At 38.9% G+C, this 12947-nt stretch overlaps 1 protein-coding gene across 1 annotated transcript; it reads left to right on the top strand.

Moving 5' to 3' along the window:
- Positions 1-8571: 8571 nt before the first annotated feature.
- LOC133745319 (ubiquitin carboxyl-terminal hydrolase 21) lies at positions 8572-12916 on the top strand. Its single transcript, XM_062173379.1, has 8 exons — positions 8572-9150; positions 9259-9379; positions 9511-9621; positions 9858-10030; positions 10122-10457; positions 10653-10775; positions 11740-12322; positions 12416-12916. Exons 1-8 carry the CDS (start codon positions 8719-8721, stop codon positions 12658-12660), a joined length of 2124 nt encoding a protein of 707 aa, XP_062029363.1. The 5' UTR covers positions 8572-8718; the 3' UTR covers positions 12661-12916.
- The last annotated feature ends 31 nt before the right edge of the window (positions 12917-12947 follow it).

Below are 12947 nucleotides of genomic sequence, written 5' to 3'. Positions count from 1 at the left end.
TCACTACGCAAAGGCCCTCCTAACTTCTCACTATTGTTCAGTATTTCATTGAAGTCGTCGATTATCACCCAAGGAAGAGAATCTAAATCAGCCAAATCACAGAGAAGCTGCCAAGAATCCCCACGATCTCTTGTCCTTGCATGACCATAGAACCCTGTTATTCTCCACCATGGTTCACCAGGTGCACCCCTAATTTCTCCGTCGATGTGATGCGCAGAGACAGTACGCACATGCAGATCGACATCCTCTGTCCAGAATAACGCCAGATCTCCCACCTGACCAATGCTCAAGACCTCCTTCGAGTGCGCAAACCCTAGATCCTTGTGCAATGCTTTGAAATCCCTCAAAGGATTGATTTTTGTTTCACAGAGAAAGACAATCTGAGGCTGATTCTGTGTGATCAAATCCCTCAGCGCCCTTGTAGTAGTTTTGTTGTAGATTCCCCTGCAATTCCAACTCAAGACATCCATGGAAGTGGACGGAAGATTAATCTCCCAAAGATTGAGAGTAAACCCTAGCGTGCGGCTAGGTCAGAGAGAAAAAGAAAATTTTAAAGGTGGAGACTTTGATTGAATTTGAGATCTATAATGCATGATATAAGCAATAAAGAAACTAAGAAATATTTGAGTTTATGATGTCAGAAACCTAATGTAAAGAAGAAGACGATCACATAGTAAACAAAAACAAATCACAATCTTACTACTTATCATTACTCCTCCAAAAAGCAATATAATATTGATTACTAAACGAAGTGTATACTCTACAAACATAAGAACATACCGAAAGAAGTGTTGTGAAATAGGATTTTTTTTTTTTGAGAAGACGAAAATTCTATTAAACCAAACAGATTACAAAGCATTGGATCCATAGTTACGGGACCGTCAACATGAGTGACTTCCATGAGCCAAAAAGGTCTAACCCATAACCAAATATTACGCCCTTACCCGCGAGCTACAATGAGTAACAACCAAACCTGTACTGATACAACCCAGCCACTAACATTAAGATGAACTGTTTTCACCCGTTCGGACACCGCGTCCCAAAACAGCCAGACCACGTGTAAGGGTGATTCACCATCACGTTGATAACCAGAAAGCACCGACAAAAAACCAGACCATGACACAGCAGAACGACCATGACACCATAACAATGGCATCGACACTCCACTAAAACACCCAAACCCTCGCTCAAGGGAGGAGGGACTTATTAATCCTAACCACGAACTAAAGAATAAAAGCCTAAAAAAACAAAGAAATAAACTGCCACAATCAACTTTCCTTCTCCACAAAATCGACTCAAGCTTCACAGAATCAACCACAGCAAAGTTGGGATTGAGGTTGGTAAACTCGACCCCAATTATCTGACATCTAAGCCAAGGACAAAACCAACCTGGAGAGAAACTCCATCTTTGAAATCTCCTTCCACTATAAACCCAGATGGCAAAACTCTCCAACCAAGCACCGTCCTAACACCGACCCAATGTCAATACGCCTTCCAATCTTACCGAGATGACTGTTCCTCGATTCCCCAAGCTTTCTGCAACAGAACACCGATCCGCCGTTGTCTTCATCTGAGAAAAAGAAAACGCCTCTTGTCGCAGCCCCCAAGCTTGATCACCTCCCGCCACCAAGCGAAAACACGCCCATCCGGCCACACCCTTCGCTCGTCGATGAGGCTGGTAGCCGTCGTCGACGGGAGGGCGCAGCCGGATAAGCAAAGGAGCAGCCTCTGTTTTTTCCAAACCCTAACTACGTTGCTATCGTTCTCCCTACGTTTCTTTGTCTTTGAGAAACGGTAGGTAATGAACTATATATGACAAGGGAATTTTTTATTGTGTAATAGGATTTTAACGAACTAATAAATGAGAAACATTATTTATTGTGTTTAGAATCCTAAAAAGAAGAGGAAAAAATACTTTCTAAATTTTCTTTTATTTTACATAGGCGATACTATAAAAAAAATAGTTGGGAGATATAGTCAAATTGTAGTAAAAAAAAAAAAAAAAAAGGGACGACGTCGTATCATGGTGTGCCTATTTATACCAGTCGTCGAGGCTGGTCACATTGGACTCTTTTCCCAGTGGTCACATCACCTTTGGCACCACTACCCCAAATCAAGCCTCCGTTGCCACCCCACCCTCAGCTTTCCCCACCACCACTCGAAACCTCCGTCTCCGTTCCCACCACCATCACCCCCCCTCCCAACCCAAACTTCTGGTCGCCTCCACATTTACCTAGGTTTTTTCTTTTCGCCATGACGAAGCCCCAAATCGTACGAAGCTTCTCCGACGAGAGTGCATTTCTGGACGCACACGATGGTTCCGTCATCTTTTCCCCAAAAAGATTGGTGGCAAAGCCCCAATTCATACGAAGCTTCTCCGACGAGAGTGTATTTCTGGACGCACACGATGGGTCCGTCGTCTCTACGACCACCCTGACAGCCCCCATTTCTGTTCTGAAAGGTCAATTTTACTGAAACTTCTCCGACGCCTTATTTCAAGACCCCCACCCTACCGGTGGTTCCACCGACGGAGCTGGATTGCTGACGCCGAAATCTCTTGTCCCCATTCTGGCGATTCTTGGAGATTCTCCGGGGGTCTTGGTGCACCGCCACCCGATAGTTTCTAGTCTTGAACCTATGGCGGCCGACCCGATAGATTATACCGCCCTGCGTCTTGACACTATAGATAAATCTTCTGACATCTTCATCAATGTGATGCCCGAACCGAGCCTGAGCCCAATCCCAGTCCTGTCGGACCCAACCGTCCTCCCCGCCGTGAAGCCGCCGCCGTTCAAACCTTTACCGACGGGCAGGAGGTCAATTCTGGGTCGATGTTTGGGAGCCATCGGAAAAGTGATCTTCAATCTAGAAGTAGCATTAGCTAATGCGGCAGAGCTTGTGGTCACCGGAGCAGAGATCTACAGGCATCGAAAGTTGATTTGTTCAGCAATTATAGGTCCTACTTTTTTGTTAGTGGTTTTTACTGGCTCATTAATCATCGGGTGGGTGCGTCGAGGGAAATTGGGAGTTTCTCTCCCCGGCGTAATTGAGATGGGGGCGGTTGCGTTGACAGCCTTCTTGGGCGAATGGATCAATTTCTTTGCACTTGAGGCGGGCACGAAACTGGCCCTGAAGCTAGTTTTCTCGAATGCGGTGCGATGTTTTTAGAAGGGTCTTACTGGGCTTCTGGAAAAAGAACCTGAGCTGCCTCTATAATTATAGGTAGGATTAATTTCAGTTTATCCCCCTGAGGTTTGGGGGTGTCATCATTTCACCCCCTCTACTTCAATTTTGAATTTTTACCCCCAAACTTTCCAATTTCAAGCAGTCGTGTCCAATTTCTCCTATTCCGTCCAAATTGGACATTAACTCTGACGATCGGACCCACCTTGAGGGCTAAAATGGTCATTTCAAGATAAAAAAACAACAAAAAATTCCTTTTTTTTTTTTTTTCTTTCTGTTTTTTCGTTTTTTTTTTTTTTTTTTTTTTTTTTTTTTTTCTGTTTCTTCGTTTTTTTTTTAATTTGTCTTCAACCTATACACCACAAGTTATAATAGGTTTATAAAAACAAAAAAAATACTCTAGGTGGTTGAAAGCTGCTCGCTGATCTACGATATTTGTGATATATCTCCGATAAAGTGAAGAATTTTAGGATATATCCCCAATAAAGTGAAGAAATATCTGTAAAAAATAATTTTACACTTTATCTGTAAATAAATATCTGTAAAAAATGATTTTACACAGATATTTCTTCACTTTATTGGGGATATACAGATATTTACAGATAAAGTGTAAAATCATTTTTTACAGATATTTCTTCCCTTTATTGGGGATATATCCTAAAATTCTTCACTTTATCGGAGATATATCACAAATATCGTAGACCAGCGAGCGGCTTTCAACCACCTAGAGTATTTTTTTGTTTTTATAAACCTATCATAATTTGTGTTGTATAGGTTGAAGACAAATTAAAAAAAAAAAAAAACGAAGAAACAGAAAAAAAAAAAGAAAAAAAAAAAAAGAATTTTTTTTAATTTTTATCTTGAAATGACCATTTTAGCCCTCAAGGTGGGTCTAATCGTCAGAGTTAACGTCCAATTTGGACGGAATAGGAGAAATTGGACACGGCTGATTGAAATTGAAAAGTTTGGAGGGTAAAAATTCAAAATTGAAAGTAGAGGGGTGAAATGATGACACCCCCAAACCTCAGGGAGGTAAACTGAAATTAATCCTTATAGGTATCATCACAGTTCCACTGCCCTGTATTCTGTTTACATTTCCCTATTAGTTTCTAAAAGAACTCGTATTTGCAGATACTGAATAAATTGTAAAAATATGTGCCTAAAACGCAGTATATGTTATCAAAATATGAAGTATTTTGAATCCAGGTACGGACATTATGACATTATTACTGGGTGTTCTTCTTATGTCGTTCTGAGATTTGGTATATCAGTGAGAGATTCTTCTGAGATTGTTAATTGTTTGAATATTTTTGTACATATTTGTTTTATGTTGAGAAGATGTCATTCCATTACTGATTAAAATGAACTGTTGATTTTGCAAATGGTTGCTATTTGGTTAGTGTTTTTTTACTTCTTGATTCGTTTTTTGCAATTTTTGCTAATGAAATAAGTATGGCTTTTAGTTTCAACTTCTTAACTGTTTTTGAGTGACCCTGACTTCACTTTGTTGCTATATCAGGGCTCCACCAGTGAAATCCCAACAGCGAAATTGTTGAGGTGTCATCAAGCTTGGTTCTGCAATGACTGTAATTTGCGAGATATTGCATCTTGAAGAGGTTTTAGGACAATATGATTGTTGCTTTCATCGTTGGGATGTATAGACAAGCAATAATGGGGCTCATATACTCATAGGTGTCCACCTCTGGTTATCAGATTATAGCTGTGTCTCGTGTATTCTGTCGAGAGATTAGGAAACGGTTCGACTTTCTTATCGGGATTTCGGTAGTCTTACCTTTGGAAGTTTGTCTGCATTTAGGTTTAATAACTTTCATTTTTAATAGACATCATCTTCAAAATTCAATGACAGCTTGCAATGCCAATAACTTTGTAATTTGACATGTAACTTATAGCAGTAGATATTAAGTAAACTGGAAACGCATTACTGGGCACCTCCCTTAAATAACAACTTAATAGTTAATAGCCCCCAGTTTGGTTCAGCAGGAACAAATTGAGCCTTTTTACAGAGGCGTTCAGCCAAAAGGATGAAAGTCACCAAGCACCAGTGCGCAAATAAAAATGTCAACATGTGCCCTACATTAGAGACAATTGACAGAGAGAGCGAGCTGCCATAAAGGCAAGAAATTCGTGAAATGGGAAAGGAAGTAGTAGGGTCCATTTGAGAGTGAAAGATTAAGAATAAAGGATTTGCATTTGACATTAAACTAGACAATTTAAAAGAACCATAATAACACTAATGCAATGCATATGATAACACCTAAATCACTAGATTTGGAAACACTCCCCCCAAATGAACCATTAGAGCACACCTTTGATCCCATGAACTAGGCTAAAACATAACAAAATCAAGACCAAATTGGTTGAACGATAGAAAGTTAGTTAGTCTTTATTTCTGCCTTTGTTTGTTATTGCTTACTTCATGTAGACTTTACTTTTCATAAGACCTGCTCACCTAAGGGACAGTTTTTAAGGGACTGTGAGGGACAAGTGAATCTGACGGCTGAAAATAAATGCACAGTTTTAAATTGTTATAATTTCTGCTTTTATATTTAATACATGTGGTTGAGAATCACTTGTCCCTCACAGTCCATTAAAACTGTCCCTTAGGTGAGCAAGTCTGTACTTTTCATAATCTTTCTTCTTGGGCTAAATACTGTTTAGTACCCTGTGGTATGGGTCCAACATCAATTCAATCCCTCGACTTTCAATTTCATAAAAAATACCCCCACGATATTATTTTCTTGTCCAATAGGTCCCTCCATCAGGATTCCGTCAATTTCTGACGTTAACTGCTGACATGGCATTCCAACTCAGTAAAAGTGGGGCCCACATGGAAGTCAAATTCCCAAAATGACCCTAGCCAGCCGTATATGGAAAAATCCAAAATAAATTCTAAATTTTGTGGTTGGGGAGATTCGAACCCACCCCAACCCGTAAATGAAAACCCCAACCACTGGACCACTTGCATGGCATCAATGTTTGTCAAACGAAAAGTAATATATATCTGTATAATAAACTGGATATGGAAAATTCCAAAATAAACTGGAGATTTTGCGGTTGGGGAGACTCGAACCCACCCCAACGCGTATGCAAATGAAAGCCCCAACCACCAAACCACTTGCATGGTATTTTTACTTTGCAACCGAAAATAATATATATATATGTACAATAAACCGGATATGGAAAAAAACAAAATTCATAGCAAATTTTGCGGTTGGGGAGACTCGAACCCACCCCAGCGCGTTCGCAAATAAAAGCCTCAACCACCAAACCACCTACACGGCTTTGGTTTTTGGCAACCACAAATAATATATATCTGTAATAGATCAGACCTGAATCGGACATATATTATGTGATTTGGTGGTTGGGGCTTTCATTTGCATAAGCGTTGGGGTGAGTTCGAGTCTCCCCAACCGTAAAATATGGAGTTTATTTTAGATTTTTCTATATCCGGTTTATTATACAGATTATTTTCGTGTGTAAAATACCAACCATGCAAGTGGTCGGGTGGTTGGGGCTTTCATTTGCACATGCGTTGGGGTGGGTTCGAGTCTCCCTAACCGCAAATCTCCAGTTTATTTTAGAATTTTCCATATCCGGTTTATTATACAGATATATTATTTTTGTTTCCAAAGTACCAGTACCATGCAATTGGTCTGGTGGTTCGGGATTTTATTTGCGTACGGGTTGGGGAGGGTTCGAGTCTTGCATGTGGTCCTATCCTTTCAATACTACTGCACTTAGATTCTTTGAGCTTCATCATCACCAATTGTAACTTGATCTTTCATGTTTGACATCAATCATATAATAACTTATAAATTTTCAAGTAACGATAACATCAATAATAATAATAATAATAATATGTGTGTGTATACATTAATATATATACTAGTCAAGCAATGATTCTTGTACATACATGTACATTGGCAAGCATAATTAGCTATAATGGGCCACGCTCATTGTACCGCCAAAGGTACTAATTTCAACTAAAGGAGTGACATACAGATACACCGCCAGGCGGGCTACAACCTCAGCGTCGGATCACCCCCAGGTCACCGCCGACGCGCCGTGCCAAAATGGCATCAGTAGCTCCCAGAGCTGGGAACTGAAGCACATCAGTCCCACATCGAAAACAAGGAGGAGGTCAACCTCCTCCTCACCTATAAAAGGTTCTCTCCTCTCTCCTCATTAATTACGCATTCAATACTTACCTACTGTTACTTTGTCAACATAAATATATTGACTAACTTAGGCATCGGAGAGTTGAAGACCGCCCAGCGCGGTCTCCCTCTGACGCCGCTGTGTATTTTACTTGACAGGTAGCGGAAGCTTTGAGAGTACCACTAGTATCGATCCGCCCACCGGAACAGCGTTAACAAAGGTTCAGCTATTGCCGAACTTTTAGACATTAACAATTCTCAATCAATTTTTTTATCAATTATAAATCTTTCTTCTTTTTACATAGATGTTAAAATATTTGAAAAGAAAACCAAATCCTGTTGTAGAGGAATTGTCAGGTATATTTACCTCGTTGGAGTTATTTTTAATTATTTTTTAATGATTTGATACTATTATTTTCTTTTGTGCCCCAATAAACTTAATTTTCTGGCTCCGCCAGTGCAAGCTACTGTTGGTTTTATCATTATAAATGATCAGGGTTTACCTATTGTTGCATTTGCTAAAAAACTATGCTACTCTAATGTTCTGTTTGCTGAAGCCTCTGCATTGAGAGAGCTGGTTTGCAAGCTGCTGCCATTCATGGCTTTTCAAGTTAAAAGTCCTCATTGACTATATCAATAACTAGATTACTAGTCCTTGCGTCTTCATACCCTGGCACATGACATCAAAGTTTTGACTAGCAATTTCCAACATATTGATTTTCTACATTTTTGAAGAGAAACTAATTTCGTAACAGATGCTTTGGCGAATCTCGCCATACTAATTTCGTAACTCTATTAGTTTATTTATTTTCCTCTAAAACTACTAACAAACTATATTTCAAAATGAGACTTGGCTCACTCATTCTCCTAGTTGCATTGCTGATGTACTACTCTATGATTGTAACATTTTAAATCATTAATAAAGTACCTTGCAGTTTCTTTCAAAAACTATATTTCAAAATGAAAAACAAAAAAACATAAATATAAAAAGAAATTAAACAATAATACCTACATCGCATCAGAAATTACAAATATTCAAATAAATTAACTTAGAAAGAAAAAAAAAAAAAAAAAACCGAAACGAAACGAAATTTCTTCTTTCAAGCGCGGGAGTTTGGAACTTCTTTCCCTCCATTTCCCAAAAAAAAAAAACAAATATTTTGCAGTTTTCCCTCTTTTTTCACAACGGACTGTTTCAAAAACACGAAACCCTAAAAAATAATTGAAAACCCAAAATCCTCAAACACCCAATCTTCATTTCCCTCCTAATTTCTGGAGCCAAAACTCCAAACCTCCCATTTCAGATTCAATTCCCTCTTCTCTGAAAACCCCCCCCAATTTCCTCACACAGTCTCCAATGGAAACCCATCTCTCTGAAACCAACTCTCTGCCCCCAGATTCATTTCTCCCAAATCCCCAACACCAAACCTCTTCTTCCCCAGATTCAATGCCTATTCTTCCAGAAACCCTTGATGGGTCTTCACAAACTGAAGACGTGTACGAGTTGGATTTGGTCCCTGTTCTTGAAACTGAAAATGGGTCTTCGTCCTCTTCGCCTCTCGAAACCCTAGGGTTTCAATCTTCGGATCGTGATTCGCAAGGTTTGGAACAAGGGCAAGAAGGTGACCTCACATCAGCTTCTCCTCACAATGATAATAATGTTTTGAATTCAGAGTCGAATTCGCATTCGGAGGAGTCTTGGTCTCGGTGGCCTTCATCCGATTCTAGCAAGCAATCAGTGGTTTACTCAGAGCCGTATCCTATGGAAGAATCCAAGATCTCTATGGTGGTATGCCCTCTACTCTAAATCTATTGGACAGTTGCACTCTAAAAGTATTTAAGTCTTTTATGTTGTTGGTTATAGAAGTTAAGTTGTGGTATGGGGTTTGTTTTGCAGGGTGCAGGGCTTTATAATCTTGGCAATACGTGCTTTATCAATGCGATTCTGCAATGCTTTACGCATACTGTGCCCCTCGTGGAGGGTCTCCGATCTTCCAATCATCCCTTGCCTTGTGATTGTAAGACCTACCTGCTATTCTGTTTGATTCATAGTCTTTTTTTTTATTTGTTCGAGAATTTGATATAGATTATATAAGTATCACTTTCTGATTCAATGTATTGGATTTAATGTGAAATTGGGTGTATTCAGGTGGTAGTGAAGGGTTCTGCGTTCTTTGTGCTCTTCGTGAACACATTGATCTTTCAATAGTATCTTCGGGAGGGGCTCTTTCACCATCGAAGCTTGTTGATAATTTGAACCGTATCCTTCAATCATCTGGACTGAGATTTCTATGCATTGATTTTGATTTTGATTTTTTTTTTTTGAAGTTCTTAAAGGTGATTGATTTTGATTGGTTGTTTTTGTTACACCAATTCATCTGATGCAATATACTTAATCTGTTAATTTCTTCAGTTGAAAGGTCTGGACTTTTTATTTTCAGTTTACTGAGAAGTCTACTTTGCTTTGCACTGTGATTCTTAACTCGACTCCCTTAGATTTCTCATCTTATTTCCGAAGATACCAGCAAGAAGATGCCCATGAGTTCTTGCAATGTTTTTTAGATAAACTAGAGAGATCTTGGTTGGATTCTGATAAAAAGAATGAGACTTCATCTTGCAAAGATAAAAACCTTGTGAACAGGGTGTTTGGTGGCAGTCTCATTAGCAAAGTATGACTCCTCAGGACCTGACTTTCATTATTTCTGTAACCAATTTTCTGTTAATTCTTTTTATTGATTTTGTATTGATGGTTTCTTTCAGCTCCGATGTTGTAGCTGTGGTCACTGTTCTGACACTCGTGAACCTCTGATTGATCTAAGTTTGGAAATTGAAGATGTTGACTCTCTTCCGAGGGCCTTGGAATCCTTCACTAAGATAGAAAAGATAAATGACGTGGAGACAAAGTTTACGTGCGAGAATTGCAAGGAAGAAGTGTCGGTGGAGAAGCAGCTTGTGGTGGATGAGGCCCCTCCAGTTGCTGCATTTCATTTAAAGAGATTTAAAACTGATGGAAATTATGTTGAGAAGATTGATAAGCATGTGGAATTTCCTTTGGAGTTGGACTTGAAGCCCTACACCAGTGGCAATAACAGTGATGTGAGTTGCTGCTTATTGGTTTATATGTATCAAATCAGTATCTGCTTGATTTGTTGACATATGACAACACAACTTATTTTGTTTCTTATGCATGAACCAATATGGTCTCTGGGAATGTTATTTTGAGTGTTAAATTGAGTTAAATGTGTGCGTGCCTGTTCTCTCAAGTTCTCATTCCATGTGTCTTGGCAATAGGTGGAGTTGAAGTATGAACTTTATGCAATTGTGGAGCATATTGGCTTTTCATCTACTTCTGGGCATTACTTCTGCTTTATTCGATCCTCTCCAGATACATGGCATAGGTTGGATGACTCAAAGGTAACAAGTCTTATATATTAACTGTTATAAGCTGTTTACTTTAATTTTATGTCTTGTGAAGTTGAGTAATGGAACAGATTGTTTACCATTGATGAATTTCTTCATCTGTTTCTCTGTTATTTCTTCTTAGTTGAAACCATAATATTTCCCTGAAGAAGTACCAATTGGTGAGGTCACAACTTTTTACTGCCTAGATGGTACTTGATAGTCTGTTAGTATGGTCAGATTATATTTCTATGTGAATTTATCCTCATTGTTATTGTTCAATATTAGTGTTTTTTCCCCTTTGTAGGACAAAGCAAGGGTTAGTGTGAGTGTCTATGGTGGTTTAAGAAGATAAAATTTATAGAAATATAATAGTTTTAGAAGAAAGAGATGGTTTATAGATGCTGTAGCTTGAGAGAACTTAGAGAAATAGAGAATAGAGGGAGAAGTGAGAGAACAAGATATGAGGAGATACCAAAGCACCAAGACCAACACTCAATTTTCATTCATTCGAATCTGCCTTGGCGTCTCGCTCTTTCCTTTTTTCGGTGCTACTTTTAGCAAATAACCTTATATTTGGGCTTCAAATATAACCCCAAGATTCAAAATAGACTCTTAATAGCACTAGTCCCAAATACCCTAACAAAATTTAAACATCAACTCTTAGAATGCTCTTGGTTTAAAATTTTATCTACTCTTTTTATTGCTTGGATTCATAGACTGCCATGTACTTTCCTTTTGGACTGAAAAGACTTGAGCCAAATGGGCCTAGTCTTGGGATTCCAGAGAGGGCACTCTTCTAACCACCTGTGGCTACTGCATTGCATTTTTATCATTTGATTAATCTTTTTTTGTCAATTTTAAATGATTTGTATCTTTTTATGTAATAGAAGGGCATTTTAACGTATATGTTGATTTTTTTTTTCCTTTTCCTAATATTCTTTTCTGGGCTGACAAAAGAATATTGTTTTTCTTTTAGGTCACTAGGGTTCGAGAAGAATTTGTTCTATCACAGGAGGCATACATTCTGTTCTATGCCAGGCAGGGTACTCCCTGGTTTTCAAGTTTAATGGAAGGACAGATGTCATGCTCAGACCTACCCATTATGAATACATCACCTAAGTCTGTGCTAGATAATGTTGAGAACATCTGTACTGTGAATAATCCTGAGGGTTGTACTCCCAATGCACCCAGAGATGTTGGCCAGAAAATTTCTACTTTCTTCCGCAGAGCAAAACGTGAAGAGGTCTTGTTTACTGACACCAGAGATGAAGCTGATAGACTTTCTGAAAAGATTGATGGATCCAAGCATGATGCTGGAGGTGTCAAGGAGACTGATGAGAGTATGCCTATGATTACTGCTTCAACTTCAGTTGGCACAAGTAAATGTGTAGCTGGTACTTCACACAACAATGAGAATAATGAGAATATATGCAGTACATCCTCTCTTGGTGGTAATGACATACATAAGACGTTTGATGAAGTCAGAGATGCTGGTTGCCCTCCTTCGACACCACCCAGATCTCGAAGTGTAGACCTGTTTTCTTTTGAGTCTACTCCAGGTAAGCCAATTCCCTCTGATTAAAAGATTCTGTTTGTTATCTCTTGAAATTTGGTAATGGAACTAACTTAATGTGTTGAAAATGAATATTTAGAACCAAAATATCATATTCCCCGAGATCATCTGAAGTCAGCAGACAATGTGATCTATAAAAGAAGATCAAGCAAGGTTGTTCCTCCAGATCCAGAAGATCCGAAGAGAAAGGAAGCTATCAGATATCTTGCAAAATCAAGAAGTGCTCCCAGGGACAGGAGAAGTCAGCTTCTTGCTGCTATCATGGAGCCTCAAAGTGAGGGTTTGAACAAGAAAAGGAAAAGAGTGGGGATCATGACCATGTAAAATTCCACCTCTTCCAAGCACTGTAGAGTGTCTTTTTGGCAAGTGCAGGTGTATGGGAAATACAATGCTCTTTTTACAGCTGTTTTTAGGTCACTCTTTCCCTCTGGTGATGGAGGGAACTGTAGTCAAATTTAGTTCATCGTTTCAGCCACAAATGTAAAGATGAGTTTTTTTTTTCAAAATTTGATCTGGTTACTTACCAGAAAGAAATATTTCATAGGAGTTGCTCTTAGAATCAATGAAGAAAATTTCATTATGTTTTTGACCACCTGATTCTTGTGGTTTTG

The sequence above is a fragment of the Rosa rugosa genome, chromosome 4 (genome assembly GCF_958449725.1).
Source record: "Rosa rugosa chromosome 4, drRosRugo1.1, whole genome shotgun sequence".
In the NCBI taxonomy this organism is placed as follows: Eukaryota; Viridiplantae; Streptophyta; class Magnoliopsida; order Rosales; family Rosaceae; genus Rosa; species Rosa rugosa.
The sequence above is the reverse complement of the archived record's forward strand: the minus strand, read 5'-3'. Positions and strand labels throughout refer to the sequence as shown.

Bases quoted from the DNA above. Each gene is read 5' to 3' on its own strand.
- LOC133745319 (XM_062173379.1), top strand. From the start codon at position 8,719: ATGGAAACCCATCTCTCTGAAACCAACTCTCTGCCCCCAGATTCATTT. The intron at 9,380-9,510 runs GTAAGACCTACC...GGGTGTATTCAG, and splicing joins TCATCCCTTGCCTTGTGATT to GTGGTAGTGAAGGGTTCTGC. The intron at 9,622-9,857 runs GTATCCTTCAAT...CGACTCCCTTAG, and splicing joins GCTTGTTGATAATTTGAACC to ATTTCTCATCTTATTTCCGA.